This window comes from Pholis gunnellus (assembly GCF_910591455.1).
Source record: "Pholis gunnellus genome assembly, chromosome: 5".
NCBI lineage: Eukaryota > Metazoa > Chordata > Actinopteri > Perciformes > Pholidae > Pholis > Pholis gunnellus.
The window spans coordinates 20,734,486-20,756,362 of record NC_136531.1 but is presented as its reverse complement, the minus strand read 5'-3'; the positions used below and the strand labels follow the sequence as shown (position 1 = coordinate 20,756,362).

Sequence of the window (21,877 nt, the reverse complement as noted above, 5' to 3'; positions counted from 1 at the left end):
CCTGCATGATGCACATTCTCAGATATTTGAGCTGCAGGACTCGACTGCAGGTAGCGATGGTGACACGCTGGCAACAAGGTCTTGTCGGGGGTTAAATTGGGGCCAAACAGAGAAAGTCTCACCCAAAAAAAGTCTCACCCAAAGTCATTGAAAATGTCAGAATAAAAATTATCACCTGAGGCGCTCCCTGGTGTGTGTGTTAGTAAGAGAGTGCGACACTGCAAGCTAGAATGTGTGTGTGTGTGTGTGTGTGTGCATGTACAAATGTGTGCGCTTCTCTGTGTTGCTACTCCCTCAGGCACTTCCTGGCAGCTGACCGACCTGTCGTGGCGTTTACACAATGATTCGTGCTGGAACAACACCCACGTTGAAACGACGATGGTTTTTTAACTCTCACCACCCGCTGTCATTTAGTGCCGCAGTTCTTAGACTGTGCTGTTTGAAGGGAGCCGCAGTTAGGATGTGTGCGACAGCGGGGAGGAGATTAATCTGGAGCTGCAGACGTTTAGTGGGATGATACAAGGTTAGCACGAGGACAGAACTTCCTGTTTAACATCATCAAATAAATGATAATGTTGCTCCGTATCTGCTCGATGTGTAAATAAGTAGTCGTTTGCTAAAAAAAATCAGTCACTGGAAGTTTAAACAATATACACATGCTCACATTAGAATAGTTATTATCTCAGAAATTATGCGATCGCTCATGAGTGTGCATGGTTCTGTGAGTGAGTGAGTGAGCAAATTTGTGTCTGTCCATGGCAAATCTGGCATTTTGCTGCAGCAAACTGCTTAATATTTAATTATAAGTACATGCTCAAAGACGTCTCGTGGTTGCAGTGACTCACACTTTCTCAAAACACCTTTTATTCTGCCTCCCTACAATCCCTACGCTTAACTGGCCACACAGCTAACTGCCTTGCCACCTCTCAGCTGCTGCTCTGCAGCCATAGACACAGTTATATTCTGTGCCTTTTTTATTAGGCATCAGCACATTTACAAGTGCATTGACAAAGAAATAGACTTGAAGCCTAAATAATTGCTTTATGTTGTGGTTACGCCCGTTGACACGGCGCGTGCCTGCACAGAGCCGGTTGAAGACGTCTGCATAGAAGGAGAACGTGTTTGTCGTGTAAGATGTGCAAGTTAAAAACACAACTGATACACTTGCGGTCTAGAGGAGGGGGGGGGGGGGGGGGGGGTAGACAGTTGTGGGTTGTATTCATTCAATCAAACATTACAGCAGACACACCTGGCGGAGATCGGCACTCTCTTAAGTGCACCTTTCTAGTTGGTCGCTGTAACGGCTGCTTCTTTCCATGCTGGTCGTGGAGGGATCACTTTGTAGTTTGACTCCAGAGGAAGCGAGGAGGGCTGCAGCTAACAATGTGATTTCATGATTCATTGCTTGCTCATATGAATGACTCAACATTTTGAGAAAAACACAACTCATGAATCCATTAAACTGTTGCAATAACTTATCAAATCAGCCGTCAATTAATGTTCTTTTGATCAACTAATCAATATTATTCTTTAGTTTTAGAATGTTCAACACAAGGCGCCAACTTCAACATTATCACTATAGTAACCTCCTCGTGTGAGAAAATATCACAGTGTTGGTCAGAGAGGACGCTCCCTAGTGGTTGAACTTTTTAATCCTCCATGTACACCGGCAAGTATGTGAACCAAACTTCTTGCAAATGCTCAGATATTTCTACACGCTGGAAAAGAAGTAATCCCAACAATGAAGAGCAGTTTTCCATGTCCCCACAGGAGCTTACTCATCTTTGTATCCTTCTAAAACGTGCCTCACTGTGCCTGTCCAGGCTGTGACCAGAGGCCAGCAGAGATCTGCATGACTGTAATCAGTTAGTCACAATCCACTGCCTCTCCCCGCAGAGAGAAACTCAAGCGCACTCCTCTCCTCCTCTTACCTCTGCAACATAACCATAAAAAAACCATCACACGCACTGCGTGACTTATCTGCGTCCCCGATGTGTGTTTTCTCCTCACTGCGTCGTTTTGCCATTATCAATCTGTCTGATGAGGGGAGCTGCATACTAAAGCGGCTCTCCGCTCTCCTCCCACCTCACTGCAGAGTCACTTTGGGCCCTTCAATCCCTTTTTAGTTTACAGCCTCTGCATAGATAAGGAAATGTGATGTGACTGGACTGATAAGGAGGAATTGATTCCTTTTATTCTGCAGAGTTTAGGAGAAGAGGAGGGAAGAAGAGAGGTCGAGAAATCAGATCCCTCTCCAGAGGACTCTCTCTCTGTGTGTGTGTGTGTGTGTGTGTGTGTGTGTGTGTGTGTGTGTGATAAGTTACACTATGGCAGCATTAACGGGAAGAACAAGGTAGTTACACAGAAGAGACACAAAAGAGGACAACTTATTTTCAGGTCCCTGGAAAGTCGGGATGATTTTTGGGCCTTTTTAAAAATGTAGAACCTTTCAAAAGTAATTTATACAAATAAAAAGTAGTAAAATACGATATAATTGACTGCTTGACATTATTTTTCTAAACCTGTTGTGGGTTTTTTTTTCCCTCCAGGATACAGTTCAGTGTTTCTCCATGTCGATTATTGTAGCTGCCTCAACCAACATGGCTAATACTGCACTGTGTATTGATTTGTGACTTACTGTAGCTAATAGCTTCCTTAGGGCTGCTGTGTCTTTCTGTCTAGGTTTGCATTATTAGCTGTTGCTATAGCTGGAATGATGAGGAGCACTGCTGTCCTCCTGCTTTGTGATAGTTCGGCCGTCCATCAGGAACCTGCTGGTCTAAAAGTTTTTGTTGCTCGACCTTTAACAAATCCCATGTCCGAAAACCGGATGTTCTAGCTCAGTCTCGTCAAAAATATCCGCAGCAGAAATATCTGTTCAACTTGGCAACAAACAGATCGTGATTCCAGCACCGGGTTTACCATTGGACCAAAAATAAAAGTCATACATACTGCATGAAAAACAACTCTGCCGGCTGTTACAGCAAAGAGCAAGAGGACCTTTTACTGAGTTGTCTTTGCTGAGATAAGCCCTTTTTATTAGGGGACTGGTAATATGTTCCACTTGCAGCAGCTTTACAGACAATAATCCATTCCTTTATGGTCCCTTTTCTCATTCTCGTAGAGGCTGTGGTGACAGCTCTGTCGATATAATCTTTAAAGAAACTACATTTTTTACGACAACAATAAAAGCCCCCAGCTGTGCACGTCAAGTATGCTGCGTCTGCATATGATACAGAATAGCATCAATATTCCATCACAGATGAGAACGAAGGCTGTTTTTAAAAGTGAGAGAAAAGGAAGAAGCATGATGTGAAAGAGTTGAGAGTCGGAGGGAGAAAGCTTTGTGTTGCTGAGCCTCCGCAGGTGGAGGAGACGAGAGGGTTGTGACTGAAGTTGTGACAGTCCGCTGCGCTTCACCGACGTCGTTCACACCTCACAGCCCTCCGTCTGCCCTTTCACCTGCAGACGGAGGGCAGGGAGACGGAGACGGGCAGATGCGTCCTACTCCACGCACATGAAGACAGACAGCGAAATTTAAACACCAGATTCGACCGAACCTCACATGCAGTTAAAAAGGCTTGTCTCAAGGCTCTGTAGCCTTTAGAAACACCAGCTTAGCAGAAGTCAGATCGTTATCAAACTCTGTATCATCTCACCACCTCCACAGATCAGATAGAAAAACAAACAGACATCCTTTAGAAGGAGTCTCTACAGTGACTTTGGTGACTCGTTATTTTGCGGGTTATTTCCTAATGATTTCTGAGGAAGGTTCCTGTGTTTAACGGGTAAATGTTATTTCCTTGAAACCCAAGTAAATACTCCTTCAGCGTTCCTTCTTTACTGGATTCTTTATTCCTGTACTTTGTTGGGTTGCTCCCCTGCAGACAGTTTGTTTTGCGTGTTCAGCTGCTTTCCACTGAGTGGAAGACTCTCTAGGATATACAAGCAATTAATTGGGATTAATTCATTGAAAGTGAACTAATTAAAGACTGTCTCTATAATTAGTACCAAAGCACGTTTTTTTCCAGGAAACTTGTATGAAGTTACAGAGCCGTAAAGTGAAGCATTGTTGTAATGACTCCCAGATAATATATAATGTTGAGGAAATGATCTGCACTTTTAATAAGCTTCTATGTTTAATAGCTCTGGTTTTATAGTCCCTGTGCACGCTGATTACGTCTCCTTTAAGAGGACGCCGTGTCACCAAAGCCTCACTTCATCAGATCATTGAGCCCCAGGTTCATTTGACAGAGTGCTCCTGGGTAATTTAGTTGTTCCGATCTAATTGGCAGCGTGGTAGGCGCTTCATTTAAGACCATATATCAGCTTTCACTCCCACGGTGACACTTGATTTGGCAATTGGGACGAGGACTCGAGATCCTAATCTTTCATCTAATTCTTGCCTTGTTCATTCCTTGTAAATACGTGTGAAGTCTTTTAATACGATGCAGCATTTGAGGTGGACGCCATGTAAATTCCCTTGTGCTTGCACAATGGCAATAAGGTTCTTGATTCATCGGTTAATGTCGTTATTTAAATAAGACATGCATACTAATGTCATGTGCAACTTGAGCTGCTGATGGCAAACACCCGTGGAAATGTCCTCGGGTGAGACACAGGCCAAAGTTCTCTTTTACTTTCTTACATAGAAAAGACAGGCCCGTATGAAAACACACTTTATATTAATGTGTGTTTGTGTGTGTGTGTGTTGGTGTTTGCAGAGCGGCAGAACCACGCCCGAGAGCTGGTGAAGGAGGCCGACCTGTCGCAGTGGGACGCTTTAGTCATCATGTCTGGAGATGGACTTCTGTTTGAGGTAAAGAGAGACACGCGCACACCTTCACTATATTCATTATGCGCTACATCAGTGCCAACACAATACACGCTGTGTATCAAGATGATAATGATCAATTATAAAATGCATCAGAGACAAATAGAATGTTCCACGTGCGTTCCAGTCTAGTTTTCAATTTAAGTCTTCATCAAATAGGGTTTTAGGGTCATTTTACTTTCAAGCTAAATTTCTATTTCTTTCTGTCCGCCTGATCAAAGTCTTCTGCGTTTGTCAGGTGATAAACGGTCTGCTGGAGAGACCAGACTGGGAGGAGGCCGTCCGGACCCCGCTGGGTATCCTACCTGGTGGATCAGGCAACGCATTGGCTGCATCCGTGCATCACTACTCTGGGTGAGCCGCATGAAGAACCCTGAACAAAACCACTAATGTGCTGTGGAAATACTTTGCAGCGCAGTGGTTATGATATTGTCTCTCTCATGGACACACACACACACACACACACACACACACACACACACACACACACACACACACCACAAGCGTCAATGATTAATTGTCCATCAACAGAATGTTCGGTATTTTGATAATTAAATAATTGTCATGACTAACCCACAACTTAGAGCTCCACAGTAAACCAGTCTAACCACTGAGGTGGCATTATTGGGCCACGTCATAGCAGGTGCAGTGCTGCGTTTCAGTTGCATGCGTAAGCATAGTGTGAATATACAGCATGCAGATAAATCCAGTTTAAATGAGATTATGCAATGGGAAGTGTTTCCGAACAAACGATGTGATCGTTGCTCCTAAAGATCAGCTTGTCCCCCCACCCCCCTCAGGCAGCGCTACCTCGGGACCAGACACAGGAAACTAATGCGGCCGCCAATACAAGTAGTTCTGTCCATTTTTATTCTCATAAAAAAGCTCTGAAGGCGAGGACATGTTGAAGACCCCTCGAGTCTGGTACACTTCACTGGAGTTTATACAGTAGTACGGAGGGTGCACAGCATCTCAACTGGTGTATAGATAGAATAAGAGGTATTTGTGTTATAGTGTGAAACGCTCCAGACACAGTTACTACTGTGTGAAGATATATAACGATGAAAACAATGAGCTGTGACGTTTTTATCCTTTTGTTTAACTGAGCTGTATGGGCCAGCCTTCTGGGGGCTTTTTCAATCTAAAAATGCACTCATCTCATCTATCAATCATTAATGATTTGCTAATTTGAGTGATTGTTTGGAGTTCATTCAGCCAGAACAAAGAACAGAAAGGAGAAGTTGAAGGACAGAAAGGAGGAAGAGGAGGAATAAACCAAGGAACAAGAACGGCAACAGATCAGATTCAGAGGTGGAGAAACTTCCGCCTTGTCTGAAATCACTCATTCACTATGAATCAGTATTTAGTAGTAGTTCTTCACTCTGCAGTGAGCGAAGATGACACATCAAACAATTTGTATGACATTGCGTCAGCTCTTGCATCTGCAGGCTCTGGGCTGAATGCTAACGTCAGCATTGCAACATACAGTGGTTTAGTGTGTTAGCATGCTAGCATTCGCTAATCAGCACTAAACACAAAGTAGCTACGGCTGCGGAACTGTTGTTAGTTTTGCAGGTCGTAAATCAAAGTACTGGACAAATTGAAAAGTTGACTTTTTGACCGCGCCGTAAGGAAATGTCAGGGGTCGCCAAAGTCATGAGGAGTCAAGACATTTTGTCCCTGAAATATTTCCAAAATGCTCCAGACTGAAACAGAGAGACGGACCACCCGTAGAGACATAGAGACAAAAACACTAAACTCAAAAAAGAGAGCGTAAGAGTTTTAAGAGGCTAAACCTTTATTTCTGCTGTGACATCTCCGATAGCGCCACAGTTTGTGACATGACTGTACGATGGAATATTATATTACTTTACTGTTCGGTCGTCTGTGTTTCTAACACTCCGCCCTTTCTACTCTGAAGTCACGTGGGAGAATTTAAAAACCTCACGAAATGCTTTGAGGCACTTCTTTTTTTTTAAGCTGCTCCTACTGTTAGTAGGTCACATTGGGCTTTATCTTGCCCTTTTACTATTTTTATTTATTTTCTAATCTGTCATTTTGTATCTCCGTGTATTTGTTTGATTTTGTTTTTTGGCTGGGTAGCAACCTTTACGTTGGCCTTTGTGCTTTTCTCAGTGGGATTTCTGACTAAATTATGGATACATTTAAAATTAAAGTCACTATAAAATACAATGTAACGAAACACCGTACGCTGATGGTTCTGTCTTCCTCAAAGACCCGCATTCATTCATCACTTCTACGGCATCTGCCAATCAGCTTCTCATCAAACAATGGTCTTGCAGCCAGAGCGGCAGCGACAATGAGAGGAAGGGACCAGACTCTGTATTGTTTGCTCTCCTCTCACACGTCCAGAAAATCTCTCTCTCTCTGCCTGCAGCAGGCCGTCCTGCAGCGGCCCTGGCCAGAGTGCGTTTGGTATTATTCCCGGCTGAATGTAGGGTTCACTGAGGCTACGCGAATCAAATGAGTGACAGCTAGAACGTATTTGGTATTATGCAATGCTGTGAACAGGTTCGCTGAGTGAGGGTTTAATGTGGACACAAACATGATGAGCACGAGGAGGAAACATCATCTGAACGCTGACAGATGTGAGTGAGAGTCTCCCTCCTCTGGTGGCTCACAGATACTGCATAAACAGCTTGAGATTTAAGGATAGGGTTTGGGACAAACAAGGAGCTTATTTACATTTAGTGTTGTCACTTTATTAGGTACACCCTCAGTAGCTAAAATGAATGCAGTCTAGTGGAACAGTCAATCAAACCTTCATGAAGGTTGAAACAGTGTTGAAGTGACTGATATACTGTTTTATTAGACCGTATTACCATTTCTAGTTGCAGCTAGTGTTAAACGTATTACTACGTTATATAGAGTTGGTTTACTTCAGTGGTTCCCACCCTAAGGGTCACAAGATAAATGTGAGGGGTCGTGAGAGGAATAACGGGGAAGTAAAGAGGACAAAACCAAATAAATAATTTAGGATTCATAGATTTATATTGATGTATAATCTGTGGAGGTAAAAGAGGAAATAATTCTTTGGAGGAACTCATAGACATCTGGAACATATGACAAGGAGCCCCAGACCCTGACGGTCAGGGATCGACCGGTTTATTATTTAACAGTGTGCTGTATTTTATAAGCCGTATGTTTCTAGTCATTTCCCATCAGCCTCAGTTGTACATGTTGGCATCATAGAAATAGAATATTGGTAATGGTTAGCATGCTAACACGCAAGACTATAAACGAACATTACACCTGCTGACATCACCGTGTTAGCATTGTCAATGTTAGCATTTAGCTTAAAGAGCTGAACAGTGGAGCGTCAGTATAAAGTAGCGTAAAATGGAAACGCTCAAGTAAAGTACAAGTACCTCAACATTGTACCTAAGCACAATACTTGAGTAAATGTACTTTGTTACCTTCCAGCGCTGGCTCCCTGGTGCAGCAGGGGAGTTGTAAATCTTGTTACTTCGTGACCTTTTTGACCAATGATTTCAATGATTAAACAGAAACCGAGCTGCAGGAAATGTAGATGAGACTGTGTGGATAGTCGGACTGGTGAATAAATTCAGGATGATGAATATGGAGATATCTGCAGGGCCACTGCCAGTGAACTCCACTGAGACATCCAGTCATCACTGTAATTGGCTGTGGGTGGTAACAGCAGGCAAATCTGTGTGTGTGTGTGTGTGTGTGTGTGTGTGTGTGTGTGTGTGTGTGTGTGTGTGTGTGTGTGTGTGTGTGTGTGTGTGTGTTAGGGCTGTTATCATGACCTTCCACCTCTGTCTCGGTTCTTCCAGATGGGGCTGTCTTTGTTGTCTGACTGGCCTGTCATGTCTGAAGGCCCATAAGCTGATTCTGTCCCACCTCCAACATTTGTCGCTGAGCCTACTGGTTTACTGACCCCCCCCCCCCCCTGTCTCCCCCCACCCTCCCCCCACTCCCGTCATAGCCCTCCCTCCTCATCTACCCTCTCTGTTTTATATGATCACACAATAAGGTCACAGTTACCTCACTATTGTATAACACTCCTCAGCTCACTCCCCAAGACACGCACGAGCCTCGACCCACTTCCTAACCCAGAAATATGAAGCGCACCTTCCTGCTCTTATTGTTGGCGTCTGCCTCTTATTTTTGAAGCTAGATTCTTAATCGTGGCTCCTTCTCGAGAACTGTTAGAGGGCTGAAATGATTCGTCGGTCCATTGTTTGAGGAATTCTCTGTTTTATATTAGTGTGAAATAAATAGTTTATGGGCTGTTGATTGGACAAAATAGGTTATTTAGACACGTTATGATTTATCACTATTTTACATCTTCATTAACTGAAATATCAATCTATAATGAAAATAATCACGAGCTGAAGCCGTTGGCTGGGAAACGCACGTTACACCGTTTTATTAGATCTGCTGCTGCCTTAAAGACGAGTGAAAGTCTGGAAGCTGTGAACACAACCTGTCACACAGTCGAGTGCATCGGGTCGGGGGAATGTTGACTCAAAGTGAAGGTAGTTCTGTGGCGGCTGTTGTTTTCTCCTAGAAATCGAGCCTCACTTCACTTTGTGAGCTGCAGCAGAATTCTGCAGAGTCTGGTTCCCTTTATGTATGAACAGCGGGGACGTGCAGAAGTCGTGTGCTTGTAAACATTGTCTTACCAGAAACGCATGCGAGGGAATAAATGATACGTTATTGCATTTTAGTTCTGGTCCGTTTCCTGTAAACAAGAGGAGACAGGAGAGTCAAACATTCAACTCAAAATATCGCCATGAAACTTCCCCAGTTGATTACTTGCATTAAGACAACGTATTTATTTATATCAAGAGTTTTCTGAAATGTTATGTGTAACAAGTCTGACCACAATGTTCAGTGACAGCTTTTAATACTTGACGCTCTTTGATCAGTTGGTGTTGAAGCTTCATTTGTCAGCACTTTAATTAACCTGTTGTTTCATGTTTACTAGCTGCTGTTTGGTTGCCACGTGCTTTCTAACTTTTTCATCTTAAAGGACTTCACCCACAAAATGACGGTTAGTATATCAATTAACGTCACTCACCGCTTAATTACCTTGAATTCTTACCTCCACGGTGACAGGATAATCCGAAAACAGACTAACTCCTTGATGAATTCAAGTAAACGGAGGTCAGGTTTAACAAAAGTCTGCATACAAACTCGCGTATTTTCGCCATTTTCGTCACTCATATGAACAACCTTTTTATATTCTAGCCTTTATTACAAAGAAGCCTCTTGAAATACATTATCTCTCTAACAAGACAGACCAGGCCAAAACAATTGCTTTTTTTGATTAAACATGTTTTAATGACTGACATGATGGCAATTCAAACGCCTCATGTAATTCATATGAGCGCAGCGTCTTAACTCTGTACTTCAGGTATCAGGAGAAGGCTGATGGTCTCCAGCTCTGACTAACTCTCATCTCTCCTCCCTGGTCCCTCCAGAGCCTCGCTGGTGTCCACTGAGGAGCTCCTGGTCAGCTGCGGTTTCCTGCTCTGTCAAGGGCTCGTGGCCCACATGGACCTGGTCTCCATCCATCTCTCCTCCGGCCCTCGTCTCTTCTCCTTCCTGTCGCTGGCCTGGGGCTTCGTGGCCGACGTGGACATCGAAAGCGAGAAGTACCGTCACGCCGGAGCCGCCCGGTTCACCGTTGGCACGCTGGTGAGGCTGGCTTCTCTCCGCGTCTACAAGGGCAAGCTGGCCTACCTGCCCGTCACCGAGGACGACCACAGCGAGGACGAGGGTTCAGGAAATAACATGACGCTGCGTTGTAACAGTCCGGCTTCCTCCTTGGCTCCGTCCAGAGACTCTCCCTGCCAGAACACCTTCCACAACTCCTGCCACTCCAACAACTCCCACAACGTGAGGAGGACGGAGAGCACGCCTCGTCGGAGCGCCTCCAAAGCCCCCGGCGGCCCTCCTGACACCCTGCTGCCGCCTCTGGACCAGCCGCTGCCCAGCGACTGGGTGGTGGTGCAGGAAGAAGACTTTGTCCTCATGCTGGCCATGTACCAGTCCCACCTGGCGGAGGACCTGCTGGCAGCACCAGACGCCACCTCGGACGACGGCATCATCCACATGTTCTACGTGAGAGCGGGGATATCACGCGGCGCCCTGCTGAAGCTGTTCCTGGCTATGGAGAAGGGGGAACATCTGGCTACTAACTGTCAACATCTGGTGCAGGCTAAGGTGCGGGCGCTCAGGCTGGAGCCACATTCGCCCAAAGGGACAATCACAGTAGATGGAGAGGTGGTGGAGTACGGGCCGGTGCAAGCAGAGGTACACAGAGGCCTGGCGAGGTTAATCACTGGATGAGCAAACATCACCACCAGCTGTCATCGCTGCTGTGAGAGGCACAATAAACACAGTTGAGCTTTTACAATCACAAATGGCCGACTACAGGAGCAAAGCAATGAATGTAAGACTCGTTCACTGTTCTCCGTCACGTTACAGCTGCTCATCCGTACATGGACGTTTCAGTAGGAAATCATGCAATATTAGACAAACAAGTGCTATTAATGGAGACCCAACGTGTTCAATATGAAATGAATAGCAAGGCATGAAGAATCCTATTCATCAATGCAGACAAGATACATTATATAACCATGACATTGTAATTAATACTTCAAATAGTTTGTTCATCTAGCATCTTTTCACAATCATTTTTAACAGCCTTTTAAAAAAAGGATATTATGAAATAAAAGAAAACTGCAGGAATAAAGTGAAAATGACCAGCAATAAACGCTTATTGTTAAAAAAACACAACAAACCAGGAAACAATTTTCACAATAAGACACTGAGGTTTCAAAGTGTATTGAAACGTTTCACTGTTTCCTGCCTCTATTTATTCAATATTAAACACTTTGGGGCTCTATAGCCACGGTTGAGCTTTCTGCAGACGTGTCGGCCATTGAACACAAACGGACACGCGTTTCATCATCTCATGGTGAAGTGTTCAGAAGTAAATCCGCCCCCATCTTCAGCCCTCAGTATCTCGTCTTGTTGATCGCAGCACGGAGAGGATTTCCTCTCTGTGCTGAAGCTAACGTACCAACATGAATCATGGCAGGGTGGGCTGTTTATGCCTTCATGGCTCCTCTGCAGTACTTTGGAGACACTGTGCGTGTGTGTGCGTGTGTGTGCGTGTGTGTGCGTGTGTGTGTGATGCAGTAAATGTGAGGAAGTGGGGATGTGATCGAGGCGTCGTCGTTGCCCCCGTTTTAACGGAGGTGATCGTTTATTGAACACTGAGAGCCTCAAACACTCAATTAAGGCCACAAAGCCTAGAACACCAGTAAATATAACTATTGATATTTATTTTGAAGAGAGAATATATTCCTAATATTAAACAATATCATAGCCTGTAAGGAAATACATTTACAAAGGTATTTGGTGGAGTCATTGGTAGTTCTGACATCGTCTTGAGTAATGACTCATTTCTCTTCTTCTAGTCTCAGAACATGTGCGAGTTTTACCGTTTGCATCTTTCGTTCAACAAATGCTTTTTATTTTTCAAGGTTTTGAAACATCTGTTGAGATTTGTTGCGTCCATACAAAATGAATGGGGTTTTGTTTGTTGTGCTCAAAGTCAACAGACGTCACTGTCGGACGTTTACACCGGGACTATTCCTTCAATACAAAGAAGTTCCTGTGAATGGTTTTCACCGTGAGGTCGGAGGATTATCCAAAGTAACCAGGACATGTTGTCAGGAAAGAGATGTTGCTTCTGGATTCTTTTTTTAAAACATTAAAGCCTGCTCAAATAAAACCCAAACTATCTGCATGACTAGATCCCACTAACATACTGGGGTTTCTTTACCTGAACATCACGGACCGATGCTAACAGGGTAGAAGTGTTCTGGTTCTGGACGGGTGATTGATGCGTTTTTAGTGCCTCAGTTCTCTCCAGGACTGCATCCTCCATCCCAACACACCACTCCTCTTCTTCCTCCTCTGCTTTCATCCATTCATCTGCTGCTTTAATTAAGCACTGCAGTCCCAAGCTCCAGTGTCTCTGGCCCCAGCTGCTCTTCAGACACACACACACACACACACACACACACACACACACAGAGTCCCTATGGGAGATTTACTAATCACTATCACCTAGGTGTCCTTACCGTTGAGCTTTAGGGAAATGATGACAGAGGCTTCGGGCCTACACGAGCAGTAAAGTCAGATTTTAAATGTGTTTTTCATTGTGATCCAAATCTCTTCAGAGGTACGTTTCAATTATTTTACAAAGAAATCCGCTTTTCTTTGTCTGAGTGGAAGTGAAATGAACTCTTGAGTTGGCAAGGGACTTAGGGGAGTTCAAGCTGTTTGAAACAGCACATTGGTGGTGAGGAGGAGGAGGAGGAGGAGGAGGAGGAGGAGGAGGAGGAGGAGGAGGAGGAGGAGGAGGAGGAGGAGGAGGAGGAGGAGGAGGAGATGATGGGGGGGGATATCGACTTGTTAAATGCTGCATGAGGCAGGCTGCGTTATGTTCCGGACAGGGCGCCCTTATTCCTCCTGCTCACCACAAGAAATCATTTGGGAGCATTAGCAAACTGTCCCGACACCGACAGAAAGAGAGGACGACATGTTTCAGTTCATTTCACCCCGAGGCAGAAACACACACACACACACACACACACACACACACACACACACAGTGATGGTAAAACAGTGGCGTCAACATGATCAAACCGTTTTACCGACTCGTCATTTTAAACACAAAATAATAATTCCATGTTTGTTGTTTTAATCAGTCTGACACTGTAAAGACTTGACTTGCGAAGGACCAAAATGAATTCACCCTAGAGAGAGATATTCTTCTACACGTGTATTTGCACAATGTAAATGTGTTGCCAACGCTGTTTTGAAGCCTTCGTGAGACGTGGAGGTTGATTTTCTGTCCTTTAGGTGTTTTAGATTCTGTTTACTCATGAAGGACTTTGAACAGGAACCCATCGGACGAGCTTTAAGCACTCACAGTGGAAACGGTTCTTGAAGACGCACTTGTTTTAGGGGACAGATGTGGTCGGTAGCACCACAACCTGAGGCCTGGTTATTGACTGTTAAAAGTGCACGTCCTGTACATCCCACACCGTGTCTCACAACCTTTTGGGCTTCTGACCTCTGAAAATGAAGCCAGTATGTCGACCGTTTCATTTAAAAACAAATATTTAGGGGCCTTAAGATGTAAAATCATCCAGAAATGAGGAACACAAACTGAAAAAAGTTAAAATTATAAATATCATTTTGTGCATTCTTGTTTGTTTTTGTCCGGAAGCCCAGATGTAATATATGAATATCAATACTATTTTTATACCAGAGTGCTACTGATCCAGACCCTTTCACACGTTTTATTTTCTATGTAAAGTCGGGTTTCTCGCACGTGCAGCGGTCCTTTTAACTGTGTCACGTGCCTTGGTTGTGCTGCCTCCTGGTGGTTTGAACACGGTGGTGCATTCACTGATTTCTCACTCTTTTGTTTTCTCATCACCATTTAAGTGAACTGATGTCAGGAGGGAGGGACACATTGGACGTCTGTCAGTGAAACGAGTGTAATTGATGCACAGTGCTGTTCTGACTTCAGAGACTGTTAATGCTGTTGCCATGGTGCCGCCTCTTCATCAATTACCACCAGGGAGATCTTGAAATCTTCAGCTTTTCAATAACCAGAGGAAAATGGAGAGGCAGCCTTCATTCTGCCTGAATCCAAGTGTGATTTTTTAAATCTAAATGTGCTGAAGCGTCAGAGGACCTGATGTTTACTCTGTCAGAAAGAAAGTGACTTTGTGTGACTGTTGACTTGTCGTTTACATGTCGTTTACATCTTTACCTGCTGCTTCTCAACTGTTTTGTGCGTTTAAATGTTTATGGTGAAGGGAAATTAGTCATTTTTATTTATTTCTGGCACATTAAATGATTGATTCTTTATTCACAGAGAGATCTATTTTTCCATTAGACAAATGTCTGTAAAGTTTTCTATAATCGAATCAAACATTCTGCTGGGGTGTTGTTGATTGGGGAAAAATAAAAAGTAAATGACAAACAAGCCGTCTGAGATTTGGTTTGTGAAACACTGGCTGCATCTGATTTTGGGACACTAATGTGAAGTATTTATTTGCAGACGGCAGAACAGTTGTTGGCATCAGCTTATGATCAATTTGGTCCAAAAGCCACAATTATTACTTGACAGGCATAATTATCCTCACTTTGAATTAAGGTGCCGACAGGTAGCTGCATGCTAAACGTCATCCTGCACCGATGAGACAACGGACTGAAAAAGGCACCAATAACGGGTAATACACTTTCTGAATTTTAGAATACATCTTTTCTTTCTGTACCAGAAGAGTCATGCATGCAATTACCTTACTGCATAAAAACTAAATGCAGCATAACCCTGTGTGGATCATGGGAGCATTGTGCACGTTAACTCTCAGGTGTCGTCGCTGGTTCAAAACCGCTTTTGAACTTCAGTGTTTAGTTGCGTTTTCCAAAGCTGCCTGCCAAAACACATTTATATATATATATTTTTTTTAAACGGTATGATTTACATACATATGGATTTCTATTGGGCTCCGTTTTTAAATAAAATGACAGAACAATGAATTATTTATTCTGCATTTTTATCATTGCCAACAAAGACCAACATCAACAATGTGTTAGTTTGTCCCTTCATACTTTCTGACTTCCCTACTTTGAGTGCGACACTAAGCCTCAAGCACGTTGGTTCCTAATGAAGGTAATGGATCTGAGACAAAGAGGTCACAGACATACAGCGCTTCATTAAGCCTCAGTCGCTTCCTAAAACAGCTGGGCACTCACTGTCATTTTGGGCAAATGTTACTCAAACAGGAGGAACTAGTGCATTTGTTGGGGACTATTTTCAGCTGTGGATGAATACACATTCCTCATGAGTATGTACCAGCAGGACAAAACATGGTACAGACTCAAAATAAAGTGTGTGTGGTTGCACAAGCACTACTTGTTGGTTTTCATGTGATTTGTTAAAGTTAAGAAAAGGCTTAGCTGTGGTCGCTACATAGGGGATCCAAATAAATATAAGCCACAATGTCACTATGGTACTGCTTGCAAAGTTTAATACATCACTATACAGTTGTCTTAATGCAACAAAAGTAAACCAATAAAAAAATGAAACCATAAGTACAATACTCAGCATTTTGTACACATATGCCCCAAGCATCCACGTGACTCGTCACAACTCCGGGTTTGTGTTAAATATATACTGTATGTATTTATACATTTCAATATAGTCATGACGTCTGTACAGAAGGAATCAGGCTACAAATCATAACTTTATTTGTTTGTTTTTTTGTTTTTTTTTAAGTATATCAATAACAGGCCACTGTGGAAATGTAGACATCGTACAGTCAAGTCTTGTGTGTCGCCCAGTCAAAAGGCTTAAAGCAACAGGTTACATGCTTTGGCTGTAAAACAAACGTCTCGCAGTAATAATAGGAACGAGGGTTTCAATTTGAATAATATACACATACAGAGAAAATTGTACATCATGTGCTTGATATCCTGCCAGATTTTTGCTTCGAGATCTACCGAGATAGCTTCACATTTTCCGTTTCTGCGACCGACGACAAATGGGTGAACAGTAACGTCACAACTCCGTAACCCGAGGTCCAACGTCTTTGCGTCTCGAGACCATTAAAGGACACAAAGCGCTGAGAATTGTGAAGATACATTTTTACAAACAGCAGCGAGAGTCGCGGGCGGGGAGGAAGACAAAGCGAAAACAAAATACCCTCATTCCGGACTTCTTATTTAGTCAAGTCTCTTTAAAAACACAGCAACTCTTGGTTCATGGATCCTCTCCCATCACTCATGGTTTCACAATGACACAATGTGCTCACTCATTCAGAAACACTCTTCAGCATCAAGGTTCTTTGTTCAAGTAAAATACCAGACAGCCAGCGCTCTCTTGTTGAATTCATAGGTTATAGCAAGCACAAGGGGTTTGTCTGACCTGTATTGTAATCATAAGAACAACAACAACATGAGAATCGTAATATCTTGAAAGAAAAGGAAAAAAAGAGCATTGTGTTAAAGGCGGGATGCAGTTATTTGAAAAGATGTAAACAAAGACTGCTCTGAGTTCCCGAGGAAGCACGATTGGACCCAAAAGGTGAGTTTCACTTTCTTCCGCTTAATTGCGGCGCAATCTGTGACAAAGCAAGAGTTTCATGGGAACTCGGTGAGTGAAACCTTGATTCCTTTCATCCGGATCGAATAAAGGAAAGTAGATCGCAGACGAGTTGTATCAGCTTAAGTTTTGTCTGCGTGCTGTAATGCGTGTGATTTTCTCTCGCCGGTGGGGTCGGCAGTCGCCTTCGTTGGGATTCGACGCGCAAGTCGGCGGAAAAAAACGGAATAACAGAAAATAATAATCAAGCAAAAATAATTAGAAGGTCAACAAACCTTCAGTATCACACCAACAGTAGCTTGTGTTCTAATGTTATCAAACTCTGCACGTGCAATTTTGGAGCGGAAACTAAATCTGAATACAGCGTTTAGGAACTCATGTTTAGGAACTGAAAAAAAAAGAGGAAACTGATCAGAGATCTGCACTATTAAGGAGGGAAACACAGGATCGGGTTTTTTAGTGGTTGTCAGTGTGTGTCTGGGCCTGTGTAGTTCAATGTCTAAAGCACGACACGAGCAGCTCTGAACACAACGATCTGGGATTATTAAGAACAATTCAAGTAAGGCAACATGTTGACACGAGATGACGGAATGGATGCTGGATGCGGGTTTTTTTTTCTTCTTCTATTTATCCTGTAAATTGTGTGGTTTGCGTGTGATGTGAGTTCATCTCCGGCACACAAAAAAGTGGAGCATTGTGGGTAAAGCTTTGCTCTGAAACCTACACTTCAGCCTCTGTGAGTAAAACAACCTCAAAACGCATGAAACCACCAAAAGCACGAGTTCCATTTTGTTGATCGAACAAACTTTGCTAAATACTACAGAAAGTGAGGCGGCTGTGTTAAGCTTTGACTAGAGCACGCACGCCTAGACATGGAGCGTAGAGCCACCGGGCCCTCGTCCTGTGCCTGGCTGGCTTCTCTACACACCAAACAGCTACAGCAGTCTGACCTCCGGAGGAGATTCCTATGTAAACGTTTTCACTCGGTGTTGGCTGCGTGGTTCAGTGCGAGTGATTGGGTGAAGGAAAATACTAGCAAGTACAGTATAATGGAGGAAGTGGTGAAGCTGTTGTGTTTGGCAGTTTTACTGACATTCAGTACGTTCTACTTGAATATTGTGTGTGTGTGTGTGTGTGTGTGTGTGTGTGTGTGTGTGTGTGTGTGTGTGTGTGTGTGTGTGTGTGTGTGTTTGACAGAACATTTTGGCAGAAAGCGTACAACCAGCGATTTCCGTTTTAAAAGAATCCTCCTGGTCGGTGTGTTTATACGCCGTCTCCTCTCCCAGACCAGATTGTCCATTCGTTTGTTGTAGTGCAGGATGGTACAGCGATAATATATCAGTAGTGCTACAGGTAGCCGCAGCTGGGAGAGCTGGGCTTTGCGGGTTTTTCAACCATCTTTGACCTCGTCCGAAATGCAGCTACGATCACGAGTCTGCTTTACATTTCTCAGGCTGATCGAGTCGGCAGAGTGGTTCATCCAGGAAAGCCCCACCAGTATGGCGGGTGCTGCTGGAGGCTGGGTGGATGAGGAGGGTGGATGAGGGTTCATGGCACTGATTTTTCATCTCATTCAGTCCTTTTTTTTTTCCATCCACACCACCTCCACAAAGTCCTGCTGAGGCCGAGAGAGAGCGAGAGAGAGAGAGAGAGAGAGAGAGAGAGAGAGAAAGAGAGAGAGAGAGAGAGTCCGTGACGGCCTCCAGTAAAAATGTCCGGGTGTTTACCTGCTGCCATGAACAGATGAGGGGTTCCTGTGTGACCGCGTAGCTCCAGTGGGTTTGTGCAAATGGGTGAGCGCATGTGAGGTCCATCCCCCCCACACTTTATCCATCACACTCGTCTGCAGAGACACTGAAGGAGAACAGAGACATTATCAAGCTGCATTCAAACCCTGAAGCTGCTCACTCTCCTGATCAAAAGTGCTGTTCTCCTGGTCGTGGTTTGATCCAGAGGGATTATGGGGAGGGGGGCGTGGAGTTTGGGGAAGCAGGAGCAGTACAGACTTAGATATGGGGGTCAAAAATGTGGGCAGTGCTGGGGGCACAGTGCAGCTCTGGATAGGGGTGCAGAAGACTACAGTCCCCCCCCCCCCCCCCAGACTACAACTAATGAATCCTCCTCTACAGCTTGAGACGGATGAAAAAGGTAGAAGAGGAGGAGCAAAAGAGCAGGATACAGTGCAGAGGTGTGTTGGGGGGAACGGCGAGGAGGCACTTACTTGTCCTCTGTGTGCTCAGGGATGGCAGCGGCGGCCAGCGCAGCTCGGTACTGCAGCAGCACACCTCGAATGCTCTTCACAAACCCCTTGGAGAGCGGGAAGAGCGGAAAGCCGATGTCCGGGTAGCCGCTGCCCTCTGGGAGGAAGCTCCGGTAGCTCTTTCTCCGTTTCTTTGGTCGCACCACCGGCTGGCTTCCCGCGGGGCCCACCCCTCCTCCGCTAACCACGACCGAGCCCGATTCGGACGCCCCGCTGCGCACTAGAGAGCCAGCAGCTGCGGCGCCCCCTCTGTTTTCGCCACCCAGAGAGGCGCTCCCCTGGATGCTGTCGCAGTCCGAAATCTGGCTCAGCGCCTGCTGAGAGGCCACTGTCGTGGAGGGACTCAGCCCTGAATCCTCCAGCTCCTCCTCAATAATACTGCTTACACCTGCACCTGTGACCCCCTCCTCCCCAGGCTTACTGGGGGTGCTGTGAGCCGCCACCACGGGCCAAAACTCGTCCAGAAGCTCCACGGATGAGGGTCGGTCCCTCGAGTGTTGAGCCCTGGAGGACATGTGCGCTGCCTGGCCCCTCTCGGCGCCGTCGTTCAGCTCAAGCCACGCGTCCAGACGGTGGACGAGCCGCCAGCCGTTGGAAACAAAGTGCTCCTGGATCTCCTGCTTGAAGACCTCCACGGGTTTCTTGAGGAGCAGCGTCATGGACTGGACCATCTTGATCAGGGCCATCTCGTTGTAGCAGCGGCTGTTCTCGTACCCTTCCTGCAGGCCGCGGTCACTGTCGAAGCCAGCCTCGTTATAGTAAGGCTCATTGACGAGGATAAGGCCTGCAGAAAGATGCGTTTGTGAACAAAATGACAGTTGAAGTTTGAAAAAAAAGACGGACAAACGGAAGCAGCAGTGGTTATTTGATTTGATCGTGTGGTGGGGGACATTTGAACCAAAATCTGGCGAGGACTTGACAAACACGAACTGAAGACACGTTTTACATGCGTCAGCTCTGAGCCAGACAGATTTGGTTCAACACTAGAAGTGAATCATGTGGCCAGACTGCACATAAGTCTTATGGAAGTGGTGTGATGTCTGTGTGTGTGAGGCAGATACAGTTTGTTAGTGTGAGACGCTGCACTCGGAGAGCTTCTGAGCAAATGAACACATCAATAAAACATTTTTTGCGCTGCAGAGAAGAGAAGGGGGGTGGAAGTGTGTGTACACTAACCTTGTATGGAGATGAGGACTTGCAGAAGACTGGACTTGCTGGTCCATCTCTCAGTGCCCTGTGCATGACATCGCCACAAAAAAGCAAGAGACAATTTAATGATCGATTCACACTTGATTTCAAATGTTATTTTAGCCTATGAAATATTCCAAAGAGTCTTCAAATGTCTTGTTTTGTCTAACGAACAGTCTGAAGCCCAAAGCTAGTCTGTTGTCCAGCTATACCTGTGCAAACATTAACCTGCAAAACGGCGCTCACCTTGCCGATCCAGGTGCCCAGCAGGCTGACGCAGACCTTGCCGTTGTCGTAGAGGTTGGGATTGAGGCGGCCGCTGCACTGCGACAGGTAGTGAAACAGAGGCGGCACAGATGGGTAGATGTTGGGCAGCTGGATGTCAAACAGGAAGAGACCGTCCTCGTAGGGCGTACGAGTCGGCCCTTTGATCAGAGATGAGAACAGGTCCTGTGTCGAAGAAAGCAAAGAGCTTTTGCAGTCAGTGGGATCCAGACTGTTTGACCGCTGAGGTCACTGTCGGCGAATATGATCAGATAAGAGAGTACATCACAGCGCAAATGAAATGAGATGAGAAACGGCAGTTATTCATTTGTTTTTAACGTATCAACATGTTTCCAATAAAGCCCTGCTGCTTTCCTAAACATCTCGAAAATCCCTGTTTTTGTTTTGAAGACCAAGGGAATAAAAGCTTATTTTGTTAACATATCGACTTTTAAAAAAAGGTCAATGAGAATTCTTGCTTGTGGAATGATGCTTACGATTTATTTTTAAAGTCGGTGGTTGTATATCACCCGTATCTGTGAAGACCTCTGCATGAGAAATTCGTGCACACAGACACAAATCAAAGTAACGAGTGTTACGCATCTCTGTGCATGTGAAACAGCTGACCGCTTTAAAATGTGTTACATTTCTAAAGTATTGTTCTCGGGTTTACAAAGGCTGACACCGAACCACAGGCTTTGAAATCATTTTCTCACTAGCTCGAAATCTTGACGCTTGTTTGAGACAATAATATATTATATAAAACATAATATGTACTGTGACCAGACAAATGATAGTGTGAGTGAGCCAGCAGATTTACCTCCAAAGATGGATAGAACCTGCCTTTGAATGCTTATCTTTGAAAATGAATCGGGGCATGATATATATGTCAGGATGGTGATAGCGGTGCTGCTTTTTTAACCATAAATAACACAGATATATATCTTAATGACAGGAAACCTACCATGCGATCTTCAAACGTTTTGACCATGATGCCGTCCGGCAGTGACGTTGCAAGTAGAACCATTTCTTTCCTCACTGTGCTGAAGAACTTCTTTCCCTCCGCTGGCTGGAACTCCGTTTTATTAAATATGTGTGTGTCTAAAAAGAAAGAGAGAGAAGAGGACAGCCAGATGGGGAT

General features: G+C 44.7%; 2 protein-coding genes across 4 annotated transcripts in view; one reads left to right on the top strand and one right to left on the bottom strand.

The window, feature by feature from the left end:
- The window catches only part of LOC306695537 (sphingosine kinase 1-like), a 32,990-nt gene extending 18,135 nt beyond the window's left edge, over window positions 1–14,855 (top strand). Inside the window, exons 3-6 of one of the 2 annotated variants that reach the window (XR_013767079.1) lie at window positions 4,725–4,819; window positions 5,073–5,188; window positions 10,306–11,279; window positions 14,357–14,855. Coding sequence is in view for 1 of the 2 variants with exons in the window: in XM_079158797.1 (XP_079014923.1) it covers window positions 4,725–4,819; window positions 5,073–5,188; window positions 10,306–11,176 (1,082 nt within the window). In the remaining variant the exon portion in view is untranslated. Of the gene's footprint in view, window positions 1–4,724; window positions 4,820–5,072; window positions 5,189–10,305; window positions 13,164–14,356 lie in introns of those variants that run through there. The other variant, XM_079158797.1, reaches the window with a different exon arrangement.
- A 1,293-nt stretch (window positions 14,856–16,148) lies between these two features.
- The window catches only part of ube2o (ubiquitin-conjugating enzyme E2O), a 31,449-nt gene continuing 25,720 nt past the window's right edge, over window positions 16,149–21,877 (bottom strand). For both annotated transcript variants that reach the window (XM_079159939.1, XM_079159938.1), the window contains 5 exons: window positions 21,701–21,837; window positions 20,719–20,922; window positions 20,461–20,518; window positions 19,246–20,068; window positions 16,149–18,878 (listed from right to left, as the gene is read on the bottom strand). In XM_079159939.1, coding sequence (XP_079016065.1) covers window positions 18,851–18,878; window positions 19,246–20,068; window positions 20,461–20,518; window positions 20,719–20,922; window positions 21,701–21,837 — 1,250 coding nt within the window. In that variant the 3' untranslated portion in view covers window positions 16,149–18,850. The remainder of the gene's footprint in view (window positions 18,879–19,245; window positions 20,069–20,460; window positions 20,519–20,718; window positions 20,923–21,700; window positions 21,838–21,877) is intronic.